The sequence below is a fragment of the Malus sylvestris genome, chromosome 3 (genome assembly GCF_916048215.2).
Source record: "Malus sylvestris chromosome 3, drMalSylv7.2, whole genome shotgun sequence".
Taxonomy (NCBI): domain Eukaryota; kingdom Viridiplantae; phylum Streptophyta; class Magnoliopsida; order Rosales; family Rosaceae; genus Malus; species Malus sylvestris.
The window spans coordinates 4,905,097-4,924,849 of record NC_062262.1 but is presented as its reverse complement, the minus strand read 5'-3'; the positions used below and the strand labels follow the sequence as shown (position 1 = coordinate 4,924,849).

The 19,753-nt window shown below is 36.8% G+C and overlaps 3 protein-coding genes across 4 annotated transcripts; 2 read left to right on the top strand and 1 right to left on the bottom strand.

Moving 5' to 3' along the window:
• Window positions 1-128: 128 nt before the first annotated feature.
• LOC126614387 (zinc finger protein CONSTANS-LIKE 7-like) lies at window positions 129-1,976 on the top strand. 2 transcript variants are annotated; one of them, XM_050282044.1, is made up of 3 exons: window positions 129-749; window positions 1,322-1,425; window positions 1,582-1,976. In XM_050282044.1, the coding sequence occupies exons 1-3, from the start codon at window positions 219-221 to the stop codon at window positions 1,592-1,594; spliced, it is 648 nt and encodes a 215-aa protein (XP_050138001.1). In that variant the 5' UTR covers window positions 129-218; the 3' UTR covers window positions 1,595-1,976. The 2 variants fall into 2 exon arrangements, with proteins under 2 accessions (XP_050138001.1, XP_050138000.1); XM_050282043.1 differs by having other exon boundaries at window positions 132-749; window positions 1,322-1,471.
• An 8,526-nt stretch (window positions 1,977-10,502) lies between these two features.
• On the top strand, window positions 10,503-19,403 carry LOC126617290 (UDP-glycosyltransferase 87A1-like). Its single transcript, XM_050285317.1, has 2 exons — window positions 10,503-11,149; window positions 18,438-19,403. Exons 1-2 carry the CDS (start codon window positions 10,654-10,656, stop codon window positions 19,313-19,315), a joined length of 1,374 nt encoding a protein of 457 aa, XP_050141274.1. The 5' UTR covers window positions 10,503-10,653; the 3' UTR covers window positions 19,316-19,403.
• Window positions 11,572-17,602, bottom strand: LOC126617291 (uncharacterized). The gene is made up of 3 exons (XM_050285318.1): window positions 17,429-17,602; window positions 15,885-16,568; window positions 11,572-11,924 (listed from the first exon to the last, which is right to left on the bottom strand). The coding sequence occupies exons 1-3, from the start codon at window positions 17,454-17,456 to the stop codon at window positions 11,914-11,916; spliced, it is 723 nt and encodes a 240-aa protein (XP_050141275.1). The 5' UTR covers window positions 17,457-17,602; the 3' UTR covers window positions 11,572-11,913.
• Window positions 19,404-19,753: the final 350 nt, after the last annotated feature.

Below are 19,753 nucleotides of genomic sequence, written 5' to 3'. Positions count from 1 at the left end.
GTAGGGTCATCCTTACCCTTTGTCCTTTTTCCGAGCTGGAGTCTTTCAACTGATATATAATGAGGCCTTGAATCAGCCAATGGTTAGAAGATAAGGTGCCACATAGGATAAACATACCATATATACAAATTCCCACTTACATCTTATTCTCATATCTCTTATCATCTGTTACAATCAAATTTGGGTAGTAGAAAAGGGAGTGATCGAACAAGGATAAGATGAGGTACCATTCTTTCTTAAGAAGCCTAAAGAAGGAAGAGCAACAAGTTCCGGACAGTACCCATAATTCTGGTGAAGAATTCTCTGACACTAATACTACAAAATTAGATGATGCTTACACCAATGGAGACAATGATCATGAGGTTGATATCATGGATGATTGGGAACAAATTTTGGGAATCAAAGAGGAAGAAGATGGAAAATTACCGAGCGATAACATGTACAGCGGTCACGAGCTCAATTGGGATTTTATGGATTGGGACGAGTTTCCCAATATAGAAGAAGAAGGGGAGGAGATAGATCAAAAAGTTTATCATGGCACTGATAAGTGCTTCTTTGAAGAGGAGAGCTACTACAAAAAAAATATTGTAAAGTGTGAGAGTATAGGGTTTTGGGATGATGATGATGAGAAGAAGGTGCAGCTGAATTTGAATTTGAATTATCAAGAGGTTATGGATGCTTGGTCTGATCGCGGTACTCTTTGGGCAGATGATTGTTCACTTTCTTCCATGGCTAGCAATGGCAATTATGTTAGTGCTTGATTAACTTTATTATCTATTACCATCCTTTTACTATTTTCTGACCTTGTTTCATAGTTCTTGTTTCCCCAATTGTAAAGAAAACGGATCTCATTGATATAACATGCATTTGATCTTCTGCACTCTTTCTTCTTTGTTCCAAAAGAGAAACGTTATTCGCACTCTTTGTTGTGTTGTCTTCACTTTTGTAAAGAAGCGAAATAATACTCGTCATAAACATGAGAGAATAGCGTTTCCCTTTTCAAAATGCTCGAGGTATGGAAAACCCTTTAAATGGTGTACAATATTTTAGTTTGGTTTTTTTTTATTTTTTTATTTTTAAGATGAATGAAATAATTTTGTTTGTAGTATGTAAATTATTGTATTAATTAATTTATTTTCCCACATGATCCCATTATCAATTGAGATTGGTTTTAAATGTTAAACTCTACACATACTGTAATAAATCAAGTGGGTTTGCATATATATATATATATATATATATATATATATCATGAGCCTTTTAATTAACCAGAATGTTATGTTAATTTTAATTATGTTAATTAATTGTGTATGATCATCAGATAGGGGAGGTGCCAGTAATGGAAGAAGAGAAGGCAAGAAGAGAGGCAAGAGTTCTAAGGTACAAGGAGAAACGCCAGTCTAGACTCTTTTCCAAAAAGATAAGGTACCAAGTCCGTAAGCTTAATGCAGATAAAAGACCTAGACTCAAGGTTTTTGTCTTCTTTCTCTCTCTCTCTCTCTCTCTCTCTCTCTCCCCCTAATTAATATATCCTGAAAATTTGAAATTATGTTTTTTTGTTGCATTTTTTTGGTGTTGCAGGGTCGATTTGTGAAGAGGGTTTGATTTGCCACGTGAAAATACTTATCAACTCAACAAAAAGCATGGAATATCTCAACAAATATCCCACTCCAATATCCGTGGACTTTAACTTTTGAATGTGTTTGTCGACTGAAAATATCTCTAATTTAACTACATGAAAAAAGATGAAAATATCTAACTTTTAGGGAGTTGATTAATTCTAAAAACTCTCTGTTTGCGGGGTCTACTATGGACTTTGACGAGCAATATTTTCATTGAAGGGGTTAATTTCAGTGGATTGTCAAGTCTGTAATTATTGGTCATGGTAGGATTAATATTGTTCATATATGTAGTGGTGGTCCATGTCAACTACCATTTTCTTTTGCTCTTTATGGGATTTTGTTTACGTTGTGTCATTTTCTTTATAATACGCTGCTGCCAATGCCAAGAGAGCAAATGCTGTAATTTAAAATTTTTAAATTTTTGTTGTTGAAATAGAAAGAATGATATGTGTTGACACATAAAATTGGATGGATTTTGGAACAGCGTAACGTTCGAGGTGTGACCTTTTGCAATGTTGTTCTGGTCACTTAGTAAGAATAATATGTAAAGAGATAGAGATAGATGAACAAATACAGGATGTATGTGGGTCATTCTAATTTGGGCTACACCCATAAGGGTAGAGGAGTTCTCATTAATAATGTAGATTTTATAAGGTACACAGGTCCAAGCATGATCATCATTAGTAAGTTATAATAATGAACTAAATGAAATAATGATATTAGGAATTAATTGTAGGAGAAATGTCTCATTTTATAGTTTAGGAGAGTCACATGCTTTCATCCGCAGTTGATGTGGGACTCTAGGAATTTTATTCTGATGTTGACACGTATTGCTTGTGATTGGCTTCATGGTTAGAGCAACTCATGTGCTTTGGCATGAGTGCCTCAACATGAATCCTTAAGTGAGTCCCTGAATGTATGAAGTTGACTGGTACTCGGTAGTTTTGGGATTGGTGAAGTACGATACAAACAATATGAACAACATAAACAATAGGACGAAATAATGGAAATGTCTAAAGTATTCAGGTATAAATATAGACACATAGAAATTGTTGAAATGATGTCCATAATGAATGATAGCGTTGATATATTTTGAATATGACGCACACAATATTGTTGATAATATTTATAAATAGTTGTCAATACAGGATTGTTATGTTGCTAATATGTTTCCCTTCAGTTTGTAAATCTTTTTTTCCTCTTTATCCTCAAGAATTTTTCGAACACCTCGCAACTTTTACTATCATCCGCACGCTTACCAATAACGAATGGCCCAACCTCAAGAATTAATGAACCTAGCACAGATTGACCTATATTAATCAAGAATAATCAAATTATTTCTTGCACAAACTTGCCCCTTCATCTGCTCAACCAAATCAAACACCCTTCCAACAGCCCAATTCACAAAAAGCCTTTCAAATATAGTCCAAAGAAAGAAGCTTTAGGGTGAATACTTTACTAGAGAGAAACAATTGCAGAAATGGAGTTGAAGATGAAGAACAACGTGTAACAAACCTAACCCAGCCGCTCCACCGTTTACAAAAGGCATCATTGTAGCCTTTGCCATGAACTTGCATACAACAATGAGAGAGTGAGAAAGACAGAGGAATTTGGAATGAGAAAGATCTAGATGAGAGAGAGAGAGAGAGAGAGAGAGAGAGAGAGAAGCTGCAAGTGAGATATATAGAATAGATCCTTTTGTCTTTTCAACGTCTAAAACTTTCTATATAAACGAGCCATGATATTTCCAATTTCGACATTGTCCCTTCTGTTTAGCTATATAATAGCCAAAAACACAATATACAAAGAGCTGCATTTTGTACAACAATATTTTTACTACTTATATTAGTAATCATAACATACTAGAAAGAAAGAAGAACCTCACAAATGAAGACAGAGAAGAAAGGAAAATGGAAGCACGTTGTATTATCTTGATAAAACTTGTACAAATGTTAACAACTCTCTTAAAAAAATGTTAGGAAGATCACATTTTGTAAACCACATCTAAATCATTTCTCAAGCAAGATACTAGGTACATTTCCTTGATGCAGTGAATAAGGAGTTTATTCAACGGGGCTTTTGGTATTTTGGTGTTCATCCATTCCATTAATTATTAATTTGAAATTCATGTATCTTAGGTTGTGATGTAACGTTTTGTAGTGATTTTGATGCATTGTAAGTTTTGTTTTAAATTAAGTGGATAGGTGGAACAATTGTCATTTAATATGTTTCGGTGGCTTAGGGAGTTGTATTTGCATTGATGAAGATGTTTTGGCACACTAGTATATTAGGGAGGGAGTTTGATATGCTAAAGGAGACAATTTGGAATTATAATTTTATGGTAATGAAGAATTGAGCATTGCTCTTCTATCATTTTTCTGTCAAGCCTTGTGTGCTTTTTGACATCTCCTCTATCTCTTTGTCGTTCTGCATTATTCCTTCTTGCGTTTCCCTGTCTGTCTTCCCCACTTATCACTTGATATGCGTATTCCACTATCAAGTTAAACTGTCAGAACCTTGCTCTACATCTTCAATGGTTGCACAGAAAGATAGAATACCAGATACCAAATATCAATTCATTAACCCTTTATCTTCTCTTACAAGCTATTATATGTAACGACAACCAAAACTAACAACCCAGTAACTAACTAACTAACTAACTTCTGCATATGTGTTGCCTATGGGATTATGACACATGTCATAGCATCCTACCAATATCTCCCCCTTAAAATTGAACTTACAACAGAAATTGAACAATACAATAGAGTATGAAACAACGGTACAACAACACAACATAATTACTAACTGACAGCTCAGAGGTTAACACTTATGGAAACTTCAGCTTCAAATCATGGTAGCTCCCAAGTAGCATCTTCAGCAGAATGATTTTGCAAATGGACCAACACCTCAGTAATAGCAGAGTTACCCTACTTAACCATCCTTCTATAAATACCAGAGTTAGTGATAACTGGTAAAGGAACTATGGTTTGAACATTAGGCCCCAAATGTTTCTTCAAGCAGGAAACATGAAACACATGATGCAATTTTGATTGTTCTGGTAATTTGATCTTGTATGCTACATCCCCAACTTTGTTCATAACCTGGAAGGGTCCATAAAATCGAGGTTGGAGTTTATGAAATGGATGAGCTGCTAAGGATTTGTGATGGTAAGGAACCAATCATAAATAGAACCAATCGCCCACTTCAAACACCCTTTATGTTCTCTTTTTGTCAACTTGAACCTTCATTCAACATTGGGCAGCCTCTAAGTTGTTCTTAAGCAAGGGCAAAATTCGATTTTTCTCTTGTAAGCATTGTTCCATAGACTCCACTTTAGTTACCACTTTCATAAGTAGGAAGGAGATGAGGAACATACTCATAAACTGTTTCAAATGGAGCCATTTTAATAGATGAATGGTAACTAGTGTTATAGTTCCATTCTGCCCAAGAAAGCTAGAAAGCCCACTTCTTTGGTTGTAAACTGCAAAAATATTATAAGTAGGTTTCTAAACACCTATTAAGAACCTCAGTTTGACAATTTGTCTGAGGGTGGTAACCAGAATTGAAGCAGAGTTCAAACCCTTGCGAAGAAAGATTTCTTTCCAAAATTTGCTCATGAAAACTAGATCCCTATCACTCACTATAGAGTGTGGCATTCCATGTAACCTGAAGATGTGGTCAACAAAGAGTTGAGCAACTATTGAGGCCGAATATGGATGTGCTAATGCAGTGAAATAAGCATACTTAGACAAACAATCAACTACGACCCAAATTACAGTTTTTCCTCTACAAGGTGGAAGACCAATTATAAAATCCATTGATATTTCAGACCATACCTTTGCAGGAATTGCTAAGGGCTGCAAAAGTCCAGGTGGTGACAAGGTTTCATACTTGTTCTATTGGCAAATGGCACAAGTAGTAACTCTGTCCTTGATATCCTTCTTCATGCCTTCCCAATAGAATGATCTCGATATTCTCTTGTAGGTTTTTAGAAACCTCTCATGTCCAGCAACATGGCTTGAGTGATGTTCAATAAAGACCTTATCCTTCCAAGCACTACAAGGGCTTAGCACAATTCTATTGTTGTACTTTAAAAAACCATTGTCAAAATGAAATCTAAAAGTACCAATAGGTGCATCATCAGGAGTATTAAGAATTTGCTGAGTCTTAGCAACCACCCAAGTGTCTTTCTCCATGTATCTCCTTAATTCATCCAACCAAGAAGAGTAAGGATATGAAATGGCATTGATTTCACTAGCACTCAATAGATGGCAAGAAAGATCTTTTGAAGTATAAGGCATTCTAGCCAATGCATCAGCAACTTCGTTGTCACCACCTTGCTCATACTGAATTTCGTAATCAAAGCCAAGGAGTTTAATGACCCACTTTTGTTGGAAGGGTCTATGAGCTCTACCTTCTAAGAAATACTTCAAACTGTGATGGTCAGTTTGAATAAAAAAATGGTTTCCTACCAAGTATGACTGCCATTTTTGAATAACATGGATAATAGCCAATATTTCCCTTTCATAAGCGAATAAATGCTTGATTCCTTGGACAAAGTGCCTTGTTGTTGTAATACTGCACCAATGCCTAATCCTGATGCATAACTTTCAATCACAAAAGGTTTATTGAAATCAGGCAGTGGCAATACTTGAGGAGAAATCATGGCATGTTTGAGACTGTGAAATGTTGTAGTAGCTTCCTCATTCCACTTGAAATTGTCTTTTCTGGTAAGTGCAGTGATAGGTTTAATAATCTTGCCAAATTGGGGTATAAACTTCCTATAATACCCTGTTAACCCAAAGAAACCCTCAATGCTTTAACAGATGTGGGCATACGCCAATTAGCAATGGCTTCCAACTTTGAAGAATCTACATAAACACCATTTTTAGAGACTATATGGCCTAAGTACTCTACCTGATCCTGACCAAATACACATTTAGACTGTTTTACAAACAAAGTATGTTCTTTTAGTGTATCAAAAACCACCCTCAAATGCTGCAAATGTAAAGCCCAAGATGCACTATAAACCAAAATACCATAAAAGGTCGTACCCAGTGCACAAGGCTCCCGCTTTAAGCAGGGTCTGGGAGAGGTGAATGTCGGCTAGCCTTACCCCTATTTATGGAGAGGCTGCTCCCAAGTCTTGAACCCGAGACCTACCGCTCATGGGCGAAGGCACTTGCCATCGCACCAAAATACCATATAAAAAAAAAAACCAAAATGAATTTTATGAGATGTGGCCTAAATATTTCATTCATGAGACACTGAAATGTAGCTGGAAAATTTGTTAATCCAAAGGGCATCACCAAGAATTCATAATGCCCATCATGCATCCTAAAGGCTGTTTTTTCAACATCATCCGGGTGCATTCTAATTTGGTGGTATCCAGCCTTCAAATCCAACTTAGAAAAATATTATGCACCAAATAGCTCATCAAGTATCACATCAATATAAGGGATAGGAAATTTATCCTTGATTGTGATCCCTAAGGCCTCTATAATCCATGAACATTCTCCAAATTCCTTTTTTCTTCCTTACTAGTATAACTGGAAAAGAATAGGGGTTGTTACTTACCCTGATGAATCCAGAATTCAAAAGATCTTGAACACATTTTTCTATCTTTGTTTTTTTAGCATAGGACCGTATCTATATGGTCTGCTATTAGGAGGTTTGCTTCCCTCTAGTAATGGAATCATGTGGTTTTGAATTCTATGGGGAAGCAGGGCATTTGGAGTAACAAAATCCATCTCATATTCTGCCAATAACAAATTTAACTCTATTAGTTGTTGAGTTGTGAGATTTGAAGAAAAAGAAATTGCTAAATCACCATCAATGTTATGCATAGAAACTAACTCGGGCTTAGTGTGGTAAAGCACTGCACCCATGGTACTGTCTTGCTGCAATAATTTCTGCATTTGTAGAGCTGAAATATCCTCAATATCATGACTAGAAGTTCCTGGACTAGTGATACAGTAGGTTCTTAAATCTTTAGAAAACTGCATATATAATTTGTCGAAATCCCACAGTATAGGACCAAGATTCCTTAACCATTGAATACCTAATACAATGTCACACCCTCCCAATGGAATAGCATACAAATCTGTCACAAGGTGGAAGTCTTGAATTTTCACAGAAGCTTGAGCTAAGGTACCTTTGGTAGCCACTTTACCCACATTAGCAATTTTGACATTAAACACATGCTTAGTATCCAAATAGCTTCTCAGTTGTTTCGCTAATCCTAGATCCACAAAATTATGAGAACTACCTGAATCCACCACTATAGTTATGGGAGAATTCTTGATAAATCCAGGAATTTTCATAGTATTGATGGATGAAGGGGCAGGTGTACCAAACAGAGCACATGCAGTTATCTCATGTTCCTCATTTTCTAACTCAACAACATCATAAATTATAGGATCTTGAACATCAATTAAAAGCGATCATTTCTTCTCACAAGTATGTCCCCAGACATGTTTATCTTTGCAATGAAAACATAAGTCATTTCGTCTACAATAATCAACTTCTTCAGGTGTTAGTTTCCTAACATTATTGGTTTTCATACGATTCTCAGGCATGGCAGTAATATTAACATTTTGAGACAGTAGTGATAAAAAATTAGGATGAATGGCAGAAGGTTTATATAAAGATTTCACCTTAAGTTCTATGATCTTGGCATCTACTTGTTGAGCGTATGCAGTAGCTTTAAGCACATCCTTAGGCTTAAAGAGTTTAACATCATGCCACAACTCAGGTTTCAGACTACCAATGAAATAGAATCAGAGAAGACCAGGACTAATATCCCTTGTACGATTTGCCAATCTTTGGAATTCAAGAACATAATCTCGAAGTGTGCCTGTTTGCCTCAACTTCACCAAATTCTCGGTAGAATCTTCCAATTTTGACGGACCAAATTCTTGGCAAAAAACCCTTGTAAATTCCTCCTAATTTGGATAATTGATGAGACACTGTGCCCGTTGAAACCATTGAAGAGCCTCTCCTTCCATATGGAAAGATGCCATTTTTACCTTTTTGGTATTGCTGAAAAACTGAAAATAATGCTCTGCACTATAAATACACCCCATCGGATCATCACCCTCGTTGAACCTTGGAAAATCCATCTTCAAGAAAGGTTAAGGAGGTTGCTGATTGCAATTTTGACCATTGTCTGGACGAGCAAAATTAGGGTTCATGTGGGTCTGGAGATGGGGATCGCCAGGAGTAGCTTCAGAAGATTCCCCAAATGATTCGCCATTGCTGCGTTTCAAGAGAGACTGCAATTGAAGTAAAATCAAATATTGGGTTGATTGGAATTTCTCCTGCAAATTCTTGAATTCTTACTGTGAGCTCTTGAATTCATCAAATTTAGCTTCCAAATTGGAAACTCTTACTCTATAGTTTTGTGTGAAGCATGACACATCATACAACAACAAAGGATTGAGAGGAACGAACGACTGGCTCAATACCAATGTTAGAACCTTGCTCCACGTCTTCAATGGTTGCACAGAAAGATAGAATGCCAGATACCAAAACTAACAACCTTGTAACTAACTAACTAACTAACTTCTGCATACGTGTTGCCTATAGAATTATGACACCTGTCATAGCATCTTAACATAAACTACAAAGTTAATGCCTTAAAATCATAATGATCTATCCTTGGGGAGTTTTATTTCGGTTTCGAACACCCAAATGGACGAAATGCAGCGGGTCTGAGGCGTGGTGGGGTTTTGTGGGTTGCGCGAGGAGAGGCGGCTCGGTTGAGTGAGAGCTGTAATGGTAGTGATGATATGGGGTTGGTGGTGCCATGCTGTGAGCAACTGAAATTGTTGTGCCATTCTTTTGTGGGTGGTCTTTGCATTGTGGATGGAATTCGACTTTAGAAGTTGTATTTGCTGGTGCTCCAATACTTACTTTTCCTCTGTTTCTTGATCAATTTCTGAACAGCAGGCAAATTGTTGCACTATTAGTCCCCCCAGTCCCTTTGACTATTAAATTCAATGTAATATTTTTGACGTGACACCAGGAGTGTGTAATATATGCTTTACGTCAAATTGATGCAATGTAAATTAACAAATGCCAAGTCGGCAACAGAATAAGGTAGCAGTTAGCAAACGCCAACTATGCTGCAATACTTTTTTAACTTTTTGGGTTCTTTTGACAATTTTTAGAAAAAAGTGAATTAACTTTTGATTATTGAACAAAACAATCAGGAGTACAGCAAATATGTGCGTGTTAAAAATTGGTTAAATGATGTGTTTCAATTTTTCTTCTTTGATCTGAGTTCATATCTCTTTTATGCGATTTAGATTATAATATTCGTCTAAAAAAGCAAAGACTTGTAGATAAACAACGTGTGCATCACTACGTACTTAAATCTTTCTCTTTTGGTGAAATATTTGCTTAATTAAAATATAAAAAATTGTAGACAAACATGATAGTGCATTGTGATACTTAAAAAGTTTCATTATTGGTGAAAGTGAATGGTACTTGACATATACATTATAAGTTGGATTCCCACTCATCGTTTGTAGACAAACATGATGTGCATTGTGCTCTACTTAAAAAGTTTCATTATTGGTGAAAGTGAATGGTACTTGACATATACATTATAAGTTGGATTCCCACTCATCGTTTGTAGACAAACATGATGTGCATTGTGCTCTACTTAAAAAGTTTCACTATTGGTGAAAGTGAATGAGACTGGACATATACATTATAAGTTGGATTCCCCCCCATCGTAAATTCAACGAATTATTGCAAGCAGTTTAAAGCGCAATACTTTTGAGAGCATTGCATGTTCCGAGAGGACCAGTAATATCATAAGAATATGTGGATAGAAACTAAGAAATATCTAGTATATATTAGTGGCATAGGATATCACCATACCAGCGCCATACAAGTTCCTTTCCTTTCAGGCTAGTGAATTGGGACCACCATAAGGGATACTTTGGTTATTTAAAGCCAGTTACAATCCCCTCCCCTGCGCAGATGCTTCCATAACTACATTGCTTTGACAAAGAACTCGGACATGGATTCCTCCAGAGAACAACAACGAACCAGTGTCTACCACGTGGTGGCAGTGCCTCACCCAAGCCGAAGCCACATCAACTCACTGATGAACTTCTGCAAGTTGCTTGCTTCACAAGAGAGAGACATTCTCGTCACCTTCGTCCTCACACAAGAGTGGCTTGGCCTCATCGGCTCCGACTCCAAACCCGACAGCATTCGGTTCGCTGCCATTCCCAACGTAATCCCATCTGAGCATGTCCGTGTCGCCGACATGGATGCCTTCTTGGACGCCGTCAGGACCAAAATGGAAGAGCCTTTCGAGCTCCTTCTGGATCAGCTGGAGCAGACACCTAGTTTGATAGTAGCTGACACTGTACTGCATTGGACAGTCGCTGTCGGAAACCGAAGGAATATCCCATCGGCGTCGTTTTGGCCAATGTCCGCTTCATTTTTTTCTCTTTTTCAGCATTTTCGCCTTCTCTCGCAGAATGAGCACTTCCCAGCTAACCTCTTGGGTGAGTGTCTGTAACTGCAAATTATTGTGTGCAACTGTTAGGTAAGAGTCTGTAACTAGAAATTATTGTGTGTACCGACAGTCAGCTAAAATAATTGTCTCTAACTACAAATATGTATGTTTTCCCGCTATGACATTGGACAACACATGCAAAAATTGTTAGAATAAACATAGAACCAAGATCTAGCAACATGAATCACAGTGATCAAAACGCATGACCATAACTCAGCAAACAATACATGAAGAAAACCATACCTGCAGATGAACTTGAACCGGCTGCCATGTCTGATCTCTGCAGAAAATCACAGCGCACCTTCTCCTCTCTTGAGTGTTCAAAGGCTTTCAACTAATAATAGGTCTTAGTCTAGAATTAAGCACACACTGTGAGAGCAGAGGCCACCATATATATACTATATAATCCTAACCTTATTCCATAAGGATTTCCCTATTAAAATCCATATAGAAAAACAATTCTTATGAAATAGCAATTCAGCACCAATATGGATTCACAAATCCAATCTCAACAAGACTTCCTATTCAGTCTTTAATCTTGTAACTAAGTTCATAGATTCATACTCATGCTTACATTCTTACATTCTCCCACTTAAGCAAGTATGAACCAAGAAACCAGTTCGATTAAGACTACAATAGGGTGATCACTAAGCCTTTTGAGCAACATCATAAACAATCTACCTATGCATCTCAAAACACAGAATCTGAAAACTCACAGTCACAACCATTATGCAACCGGCGCTCTTAGATCACTTATGTCCAATCTGCACATCATAACATTATGATCAAACTGAAACTCAGTGGACCTAAATATCCACTCCCACTATTTCTTAACTCAATTCAAAACAATCAAGTTCATTACAGTCAATAAACTGTCTGTATGCAAGTCTTATGAATTCAAAACAACTACCTAAGTCAAATCACAAAGATTCCTTAAGGCATCAACTGAATCCAAAATCACACACACACACACACACACACACACACACACACACACACACACACATATATATATATATATATATATATATATATATATATATATCAGATCAAACAATTACAAAAATTGAATCTCTGAATACAACTAGCTTACAATTATACTAACTGTAAATAAAGCAAACTGAACCAGAAAACTAACTTGATGAGAAGAGTATCATTACTATACCAGCTCTTTGAACTTCATAATAGCAGCACTTCTCAATTTTATTGACACAAAAGTCTTTGATAAAACACTACTCCCACCAATCAAGGGACTCAAGCACGCCCATTCTGGAGATTTGCACCTTAAAAATATCAACAGCCAAGGCCTTGGTCAAAGGATCAGCAACCATTAAACTCGTACTGATACGATGCACATCAATGGTTCCTTGCTTGACCTTCTCCCTTACTTTTATAAACTTGACATCCATCAACCTCGAAGCAGAAGTTCTTTTGTTGTTCTTAGCAAAGAAAACTGCAGAATTATTGTCACAATACATTGTCAAAGGCTTCTGTATTGATTTTACAATCCTTAATTCTGCCACAAAATTCTTAACCATACTCCTTGCTTCATTCCTTCAAAGCATGCCACAAACTCTGCCTCCATAGTAGAAGTCGCAATGATAGTTTGCTTGGCTTTCTTCCAAGACACTGCACCTCCACCAAACATAAATACATATGCACCAATTGATTTTCTGTCATCTAAATCTCCTGCCAAGTCAGAATCTGTGTACCCTTTCAATTCAAGTTCTTCTTTTCTACCATACACAAGCATATAGCCCTTGGTTTGTTGCAGATACCTCAGAACTTTCTTGGCAGCACTCCAGTCAGCTTCTCCTGGATTAGATTGAAATCTGCCCAAAATTCCTACTATATATGCAATGTTAGGTTTTGTACAAACATTTGCATACATTAAGCTTCCAACTAATGAAGCATATAGTTTCTCAGACATCTTCTTGACTTCGAAATCGGTTCTAGGACATTATTCATTTGATAAACGATCCCCTTTGTTCACTGGAACATGGCAACCATTGCAGCTTTCCATGTTGAACCTAGTAAAAAAAACATTTCAATGTAGGCTTTCTGAGAAAGTCCCAATAACTTTCTGTTTCTGTCTCTAGCAATTTCAATGCCTAGGACAAAATGTGCCTCACCAAGGTCCTTCATTTCGAAATTTGCACTGAGCAATGCTTTTGTCTCTTTTAACAATTGAATGCTCGAACTTGCAAGTAATATGTCATCAACATATAGAACTAAGATTACGAACTCCGACCCTCTAAACTTTAGGTAGATGCAATCATCGAGTTTATTCTCAACAAAACCATCAGATGTGATTACTTGATCAAACTTTAAGTACCATTGTCTGGATGCTTGTTTGAGACCATAGATCGACTTCTTTAATTTACAAACCATATTCTCCTTCCCCCTTTCAATAAATCCAAGGGGTTGAACCATATAAATGTCGTCTTGAAGATCCCCATTGAGAAAAGCTGTTTTTACATCCATTTGATGTAACTCTAGATCATAGTATGCAGTTATAGCCATAATGAGTCTCAATGAATCTTTTGAGGACACGGGTGAGAAGGTATCATTGTAGTCAATTCCTTCTCTTTGAGTGAACCCTTTAGCAACCAATCGAGCTTTATACCTTTCAATTTGTCCCTGTGCATCCCTCTTAGTTTTATAAACCCATTTGCATCTTATAGGCCTTTTATCAGATTTAGGTTCCACCAATAACCAAACCTGATTCTTGTACATTGATTCCAGTTCCTCTTTCATCGCATTGTTCCACAAATTTGATTATGAGCTCTTCATTGCTTGTGAATAAGTCATAGGATCATCAATATCTCCAATATTATAGTCAGTTTCTTGGAGATAGCATAGGAAATTGCTTGTAATTGCAGGTTTTCTTATTCTTGTGGATTTTCTGATTTGGGGTTGCACTTGAATACAATCATTTTGCATTGTACTGTCAATCAGTTTCGTGCCATGTTAACTTGGTTCATGCTCCATTTCAGTTACTTCTGGTTGTTCCATTACTTGATCGGGATCCTCATTGTAGTCAGCCTCAACATCTTGATCCGTGGCTTGAGAGTATACTAACACAGGGCAGTGATCAATTGAGGATGTTTCATTCGATGACTGCTCTAATTCTTCAAATATGAAATTTTCAATAGTAAAATATGATACATCTTGATCTTCAAAAAACCTTGCATTGTGTGTTTCTTTGATTCTTGTATGAGATTGTGCACAATAGAACTTGAACCCCTTTGATTTCTTTGAGTAGCCTATGAAATAGCATGACTCAGTTATCCGATCTAGTTTTCTTTCCTCTGGGTTGTAGAACCAAGCTTCTGCCTTGCAACCCCAAATGTGAAAATGGCCAAAACTCGGTAATCTTCCATACCATGCTTCAAAATGGGTGGTTGACACTGATTTGCTCGGGACTCGATTTAATATGTAATTGGCAGTCTTTAAAGCCTCACCCTAGATGAAACTAGGCAACCTGGACCTTGACATCATGCTCTTCACCATGCCAATCAGTGTTCTGTTCCTTCTTTCTGATACTCCATTTTGTTGTGGTGTACCAGGAGTTGTGTATTGAGCCACGATTCCTTGTTTTTCAAGATAGAGGGCAAAATGGCCCTTCTGTTGTCCAGACTCTGTGTACCTGCCAAAATATTCTCCACCCCTATCCGATCTAACAATCTTAATGGATTTGTTTAACTGTTTTTCTACCTCAGTCTTAAAGATTATGAAACATTTAAGAGCATCTGACTTTTCACTTATTAAGTAGGTATAACTAAATCTTGAAAAGTCATCAATGAAATTAACAAAGTAACTGTTTCCACAAATGGTTTTAGTTGGGAAAGGACCACAAATATCAGTGTAAATAATCTCAAGTAAATCTTTGCTTCTTTTGGCTTCAAAATTTCGAAAACTTGTTAATTTTCCTTTGAAGCAATCCACACAATCAGTTGCAGTTTCAAAATTTAATGGAGGAATTAAGTTGGATTTTGATAGTTTAGTGATTCTTTCATTTGATATGTGACCTAATCTGCCAAAAGGTGTAAAAAGTGTCAGTGTTTAACATTCTCTTTGTACTTGTGTGCAGTGCATGATACTCATTAAGAACAACACTACACTCTAACTGCCATAAGCGTTCAACTAACCGAGCAGTCCCCAAAATAGAATCAAAACTGTTTTTCATAAAAGGTTTCAAACATTCATCATCCCCTAAGAAAGAAAAACCATTTTTGACAAGTTTAGAGGCTGAAATTACGTTTCTTCTCATCTTTAGCACATATAGGACATTACTTAGTTGTAAAATGAAACCAGAATTTAATTCTAATCTCACTGATCCAATAGCTTTGACTGCAACTTTGTCCCTTCCCCCACAAAGACATTAAAACAGTTAAAACTGGCATCCTTTTGTTTTTGAAAGCCATGCATTGAATTAGTTATGTGAACTGTGCAGCCAGTATCGAACCACCAAGAATTGAATGGAACCTCAATTAAGTTTGACTCTACATATACATTAACTATCTCCTTTGCATTAGCCTTTAAGTAGTCTTTAAACAGTTCACAATCTTTTCTTAAATGACCTCTAGTTTTGCAGAAAAAACATTTGAGTTTAGCAACATTTTTCACTTTTGGTTTAAGATTGTTAGATCCTCTAGAAGTTTCAAATACCTTAGCAGATATAGCAGTCTTATCAGAAGGCTTATGGTGTTTAAAGTTCTTACCTGGATTAAATCCAGCATTGTTGAACTTCCTGCCTTTCCCTCCTTGCACGAAATTCACAATTTCAGCATCCTTGCCTTTTTCTCGCCTCTGTCGAGTTTCTTCTTGAACACACTGTGCAATTAGCTCATCTACATCCCAACTCTTGTCTTGAGTGTTGTATGACACCTTTAATTGAGAATACTTGTTTGGGAGGGCTTGAAGGATCATGAAGATCAACTGCTTTTCACCAATGTTAACTTCCATAGAATTTAACTTTTCAGCAGCATCAGTCATCTTCATTATGTGGTCTCTAATTGAACCAGCATTGTCAATTTTGTAGGTTGTTAAGAGTGACATGTGTTGACTGATCTCAGCCTTCTCAGATTCCTTGAATTTCTTCTCAATTGCACTCAGGTATTCTGCAGCCAACTCATGTCTTTTAATCCCTCCTCGAACTATGTCAGTCATCCCACTTTCAAGGATTGAAAGTGCAACTTTGTTGGCTCTTGTCCATTTTTCATAATCAACCTTTTCTGCTCTAGTGCTTTGATCTGTGATCACTGGTCTTGGAGTATCAATGGCTATATCATACTCATTGATGGTCAATAATAGCCCTATTTCTCTCCTCCATTTCTTGTAATTACTCCCTCTAGCGAGAATTGGAATATTTGCTAAGTTCAAGGTCTTGAGAGATATTGCAGATGCTGCAAATGAAATCACAAACATGAACCAGTTAGGTTCTTGATTTCCTTTGCAGTTTGCACATCATAATTCGCATCAATGATTCATACATATAGACTTAGCAACGTATCGTTGATAAGCATACATAGAAAAATTGACTCATCAATAACAAAGTATGCAACAACAGACATCCAATAGATGTCTCATGCATGGTAATCATTTTCCATTGTTTAACAGAAAACACAGAGGGGCATTAGTATTTGCAAATGACAAAATAACTACAGATGAATACAAGTTTGAGTAACTCATGGTCTAAGATCACTAATCAGAAGTTTCAAACGGATTTAATTCATATAGTTTTAAGATTTAACAGAATCTATAGACTCAATCCTTGTATCGAAACATCAAGCAGACAATGACAAAATTTGCAATTCATCAAACATACCTCTCATAGATCCTATTTTAGAAGATAGCGCAGCAGAATAGTCATCCAAATCGATCATATTGGTTGAAGTAATCTTTACCAAGAAGCATGTTTTGATGAATGGTGATCTTAATCGAAAAGCCCCAAATGGAGAAGAAACCCTTACGCATGGACTTTTCTTTAAATTTAACAGTAATTTATTTAAGGTTTTTGTCTCGAAAACCCTTATGACAAAAGACCTAGGGTTTGAGTCCCCTAACCCGCAACAATTTATTTTTTTTTAAATATCATTCATGCTATCTGAACCTATCGGTTTTGATTACAGAATTCATAAACTTATAAACCTTGCTCTGATACCACATGTTAGAATAAACATAAAACCAAGATCTAGCAACAAGAATCACAGTGATCAAAACATATGACCATAACTCAGCAAACAATACATGAAGAAAACCATACCTGCAGATGAACTTGAACCGGCTGCCATGTCTGATCTCTGCAGAAAATCACAGCGCACCTTCTCCTCTCTTGAGTGTTCAAAGGCTTTCAACTAATAATAGGTCTTAGTCTAGAATTAAGCACACACTGTGAGAGCAGATGCCACCATATATATACTATATAATCCTAACCTTATTCCATAAGGATTTCCCTATTAAAATCCATATAGAAAAACAATTCTTATGAAATAGCAATTCAGCACCGATATGGATTCACAAATCCAATCTCAACAAGACTTCCTATTCAGTCTTTAATCCTGTAACTAAGTTCACAAATTCATACTCATGCTTACATTCTTACAAAAATGAATCAAGCCAATCTATGCACATCAGCGAATTGCATAATGGCACACTGGCACTACATATTGATATTATGACCTAAACACTGCACCTGATCTTAATCATGACTCATTTTTCACCCACCATCAACATTTGGGCTAAACGTTTCAAAAACCTTCTAAATGTTTTTCTTTTGTTGTGGCACAAAGTAAATATTAAGTATCAAGATTTCAGAGTTGGTCATGTGTTTCACTAATCACATTAAAATTGTCATAACTGAACCACTTATGCAATCCAATGAGTGTTGAGCTTTAATATAAAAGGTTTCACTGTGCAATTACAAATAAAATCTTTCAATATGCAAGTCCTTATTTCGACGTTTCCGATATAGGGTTTACATTATTCATGATAACAAGAGGGTTGGACTATTAGTACCATTCTTATTTTTCTTTTTTCTTCATTTAAAACAAGGGTTGGAGTGTAAACCATGGCAGTATATATAGCTGCCTCCGCCTTGTGTGAGAGTCTATTAAGAGAACATTGCTTTTAAGATCTTATTAAGTGAGTACAAAGAATTTTACGTATGTGACAGCAGTAACATAATTTTGCTGTTGTTTAACACTTATTTTTTAAAATTTTCTATTTATTGTGTAGCCTTGCTACTTACGATAACCACTTTACATTGTTAACAGAGAAAGGAAACGAACGTGTGGACTACATTCCAGGAGTTTCTCCGACACGACTAGCGGACCTCCCTTATGAAAGCAACCAAAAGATTCTAGGCCTTTTGTTAAACTCCTTATCTTGGGTACCTAAAGCACAATACATGTTATTCCCTGCCACCTTCCATGAACTTGAAACCCTAACCATCGACGTTTTACGATCAGAATTATCACTACCCATTTACACTATGGGCCCACCAATACCCTACTCCAAGGAAAATGACCTCCCTACCCCAGTTCCTAGTGACGATAGCTACTTCCAATGGTTAGACTCTCAACCTTGTAGCTCAGTTTTGTACATCGGCATGGGAAGTTTCCTTTCATTTTCTAGCGCCCAAATTGATGAGATCGCTGCCGGTTTGCGCAACAGCGGCGTTCGGTTCATTTGGGCGGCTCGCGGAGAATCCAAAAGGTTAAAAGAGGCTTGTGGGGACATGGGGTTGGTAGTGCCTTGGTGTGACCAATTGAGGGTTTTGCGCCATTCTAGTATTGGGGGGTTTTTGAGTCACTGTGGTTGGAACTCGGTTATGGAAGGTGTTTCTGCTGGTGTTATTTTTCTTACCTTACCTATACTTTACAATCAAGGAATGAATAGTAACCAGATTGTGGAGGAATGGAAGGTTGGGTGGAGGGTGAGGAAGATTGAGGACAAAATTGACCATTTGGTGACAAAAGAGGAGATTGCAGGCTTAATGAAGAAGTTTATGGATTTGGAGGATGATGAAGGGAAGGAAATGAGGAGGAGAGCTAGAGAACTTAAGCAGTTATGTCATGATGCCATTGCAGAAGGTGGATCATCCCATACCAACATCAAGGCCTTCATTAGAGATATTTCTCATAGGGCGTGAGGGTTGAGCATTTCTTGTTTTGTTGTTTGCCTTTATTTCGTTGTTTCGTTCTCGTTTTCTATCAAATAAAACTGAACATTTTTGTTGATGTTTGTGGTGAAAGTGTTCAAAACTTGTAGTAACTTGTTCGGTGGCAGATTTAAAATTCAAAATTCGAGGGGTCTTAGTGTAATGATCTTTCTTATTTAACAAATATAGCACGCAACATGCAAGTTTTTTTTTTTTTTTTTTCAATTGGAGATTAGTCTGACACTTGGAATGCATATCGTCCTTTGTCGAGCCATGCTACATAGATGTTGACATCTACCAAGTGCTGTCGAGAAACTCTCTACCGAGTGATGCATCTTGTTGAGAAATGTTGAGCCATCTTACTGAATAAAACCAAAATATGCTAAACATGCATTTCATTGGACATTTAGTGGACTCAAATCTGAAGAG

Coding starts and splice junctions, on each gene's coding strand:
- LOC126614387 (XM_050282043.1), top strand. CDS start 219: ATGAGGTACCATTCTTTCTTAAGAAGCCTAAAGAAGGAAGAGCAACAA. Junction 750..1,321: donor TGGCTAGCAATGGCAATTAT/GTTAGTGCTTGA, acceptor TATGATCATCAG/ATAGGGGAGGTGCCAGTAAT. Junction 1,472..1,581: donor ATAAAAGACCTAGACTCAAG/GTTTTTGTCTTC, acceptor TTGGTGTTGCAG/GGTCGATTTGTGAAGAGGGT.
- LOC126617291 (XM_050285318.1), bottom strand. CDS start 17,456: ATGGCAGCCGGTTCAAGTTCATCTGCAG. Junction 16,569..17,428: donor CGGTTCAAGTTCATCTGCAG/GTATGGTTTTCT, acceptor TTTCATTTGCAG/CATCTGCAATATCTCTCAAG.
- LOC126617290 (XM_050285317.1), top strand. CDS start 10,654: ATGGATTCCTCCAGAGAACAACAACGAACCAGTGTCTACCACGTGGTG. Junction 11,150..18,437: donor CTTCCCAGCTAACCTCTTGG/GTGAGTGTCTGT, acceptor CATTGTTAACAG/AGAAAGGAAACGAACGTGTG.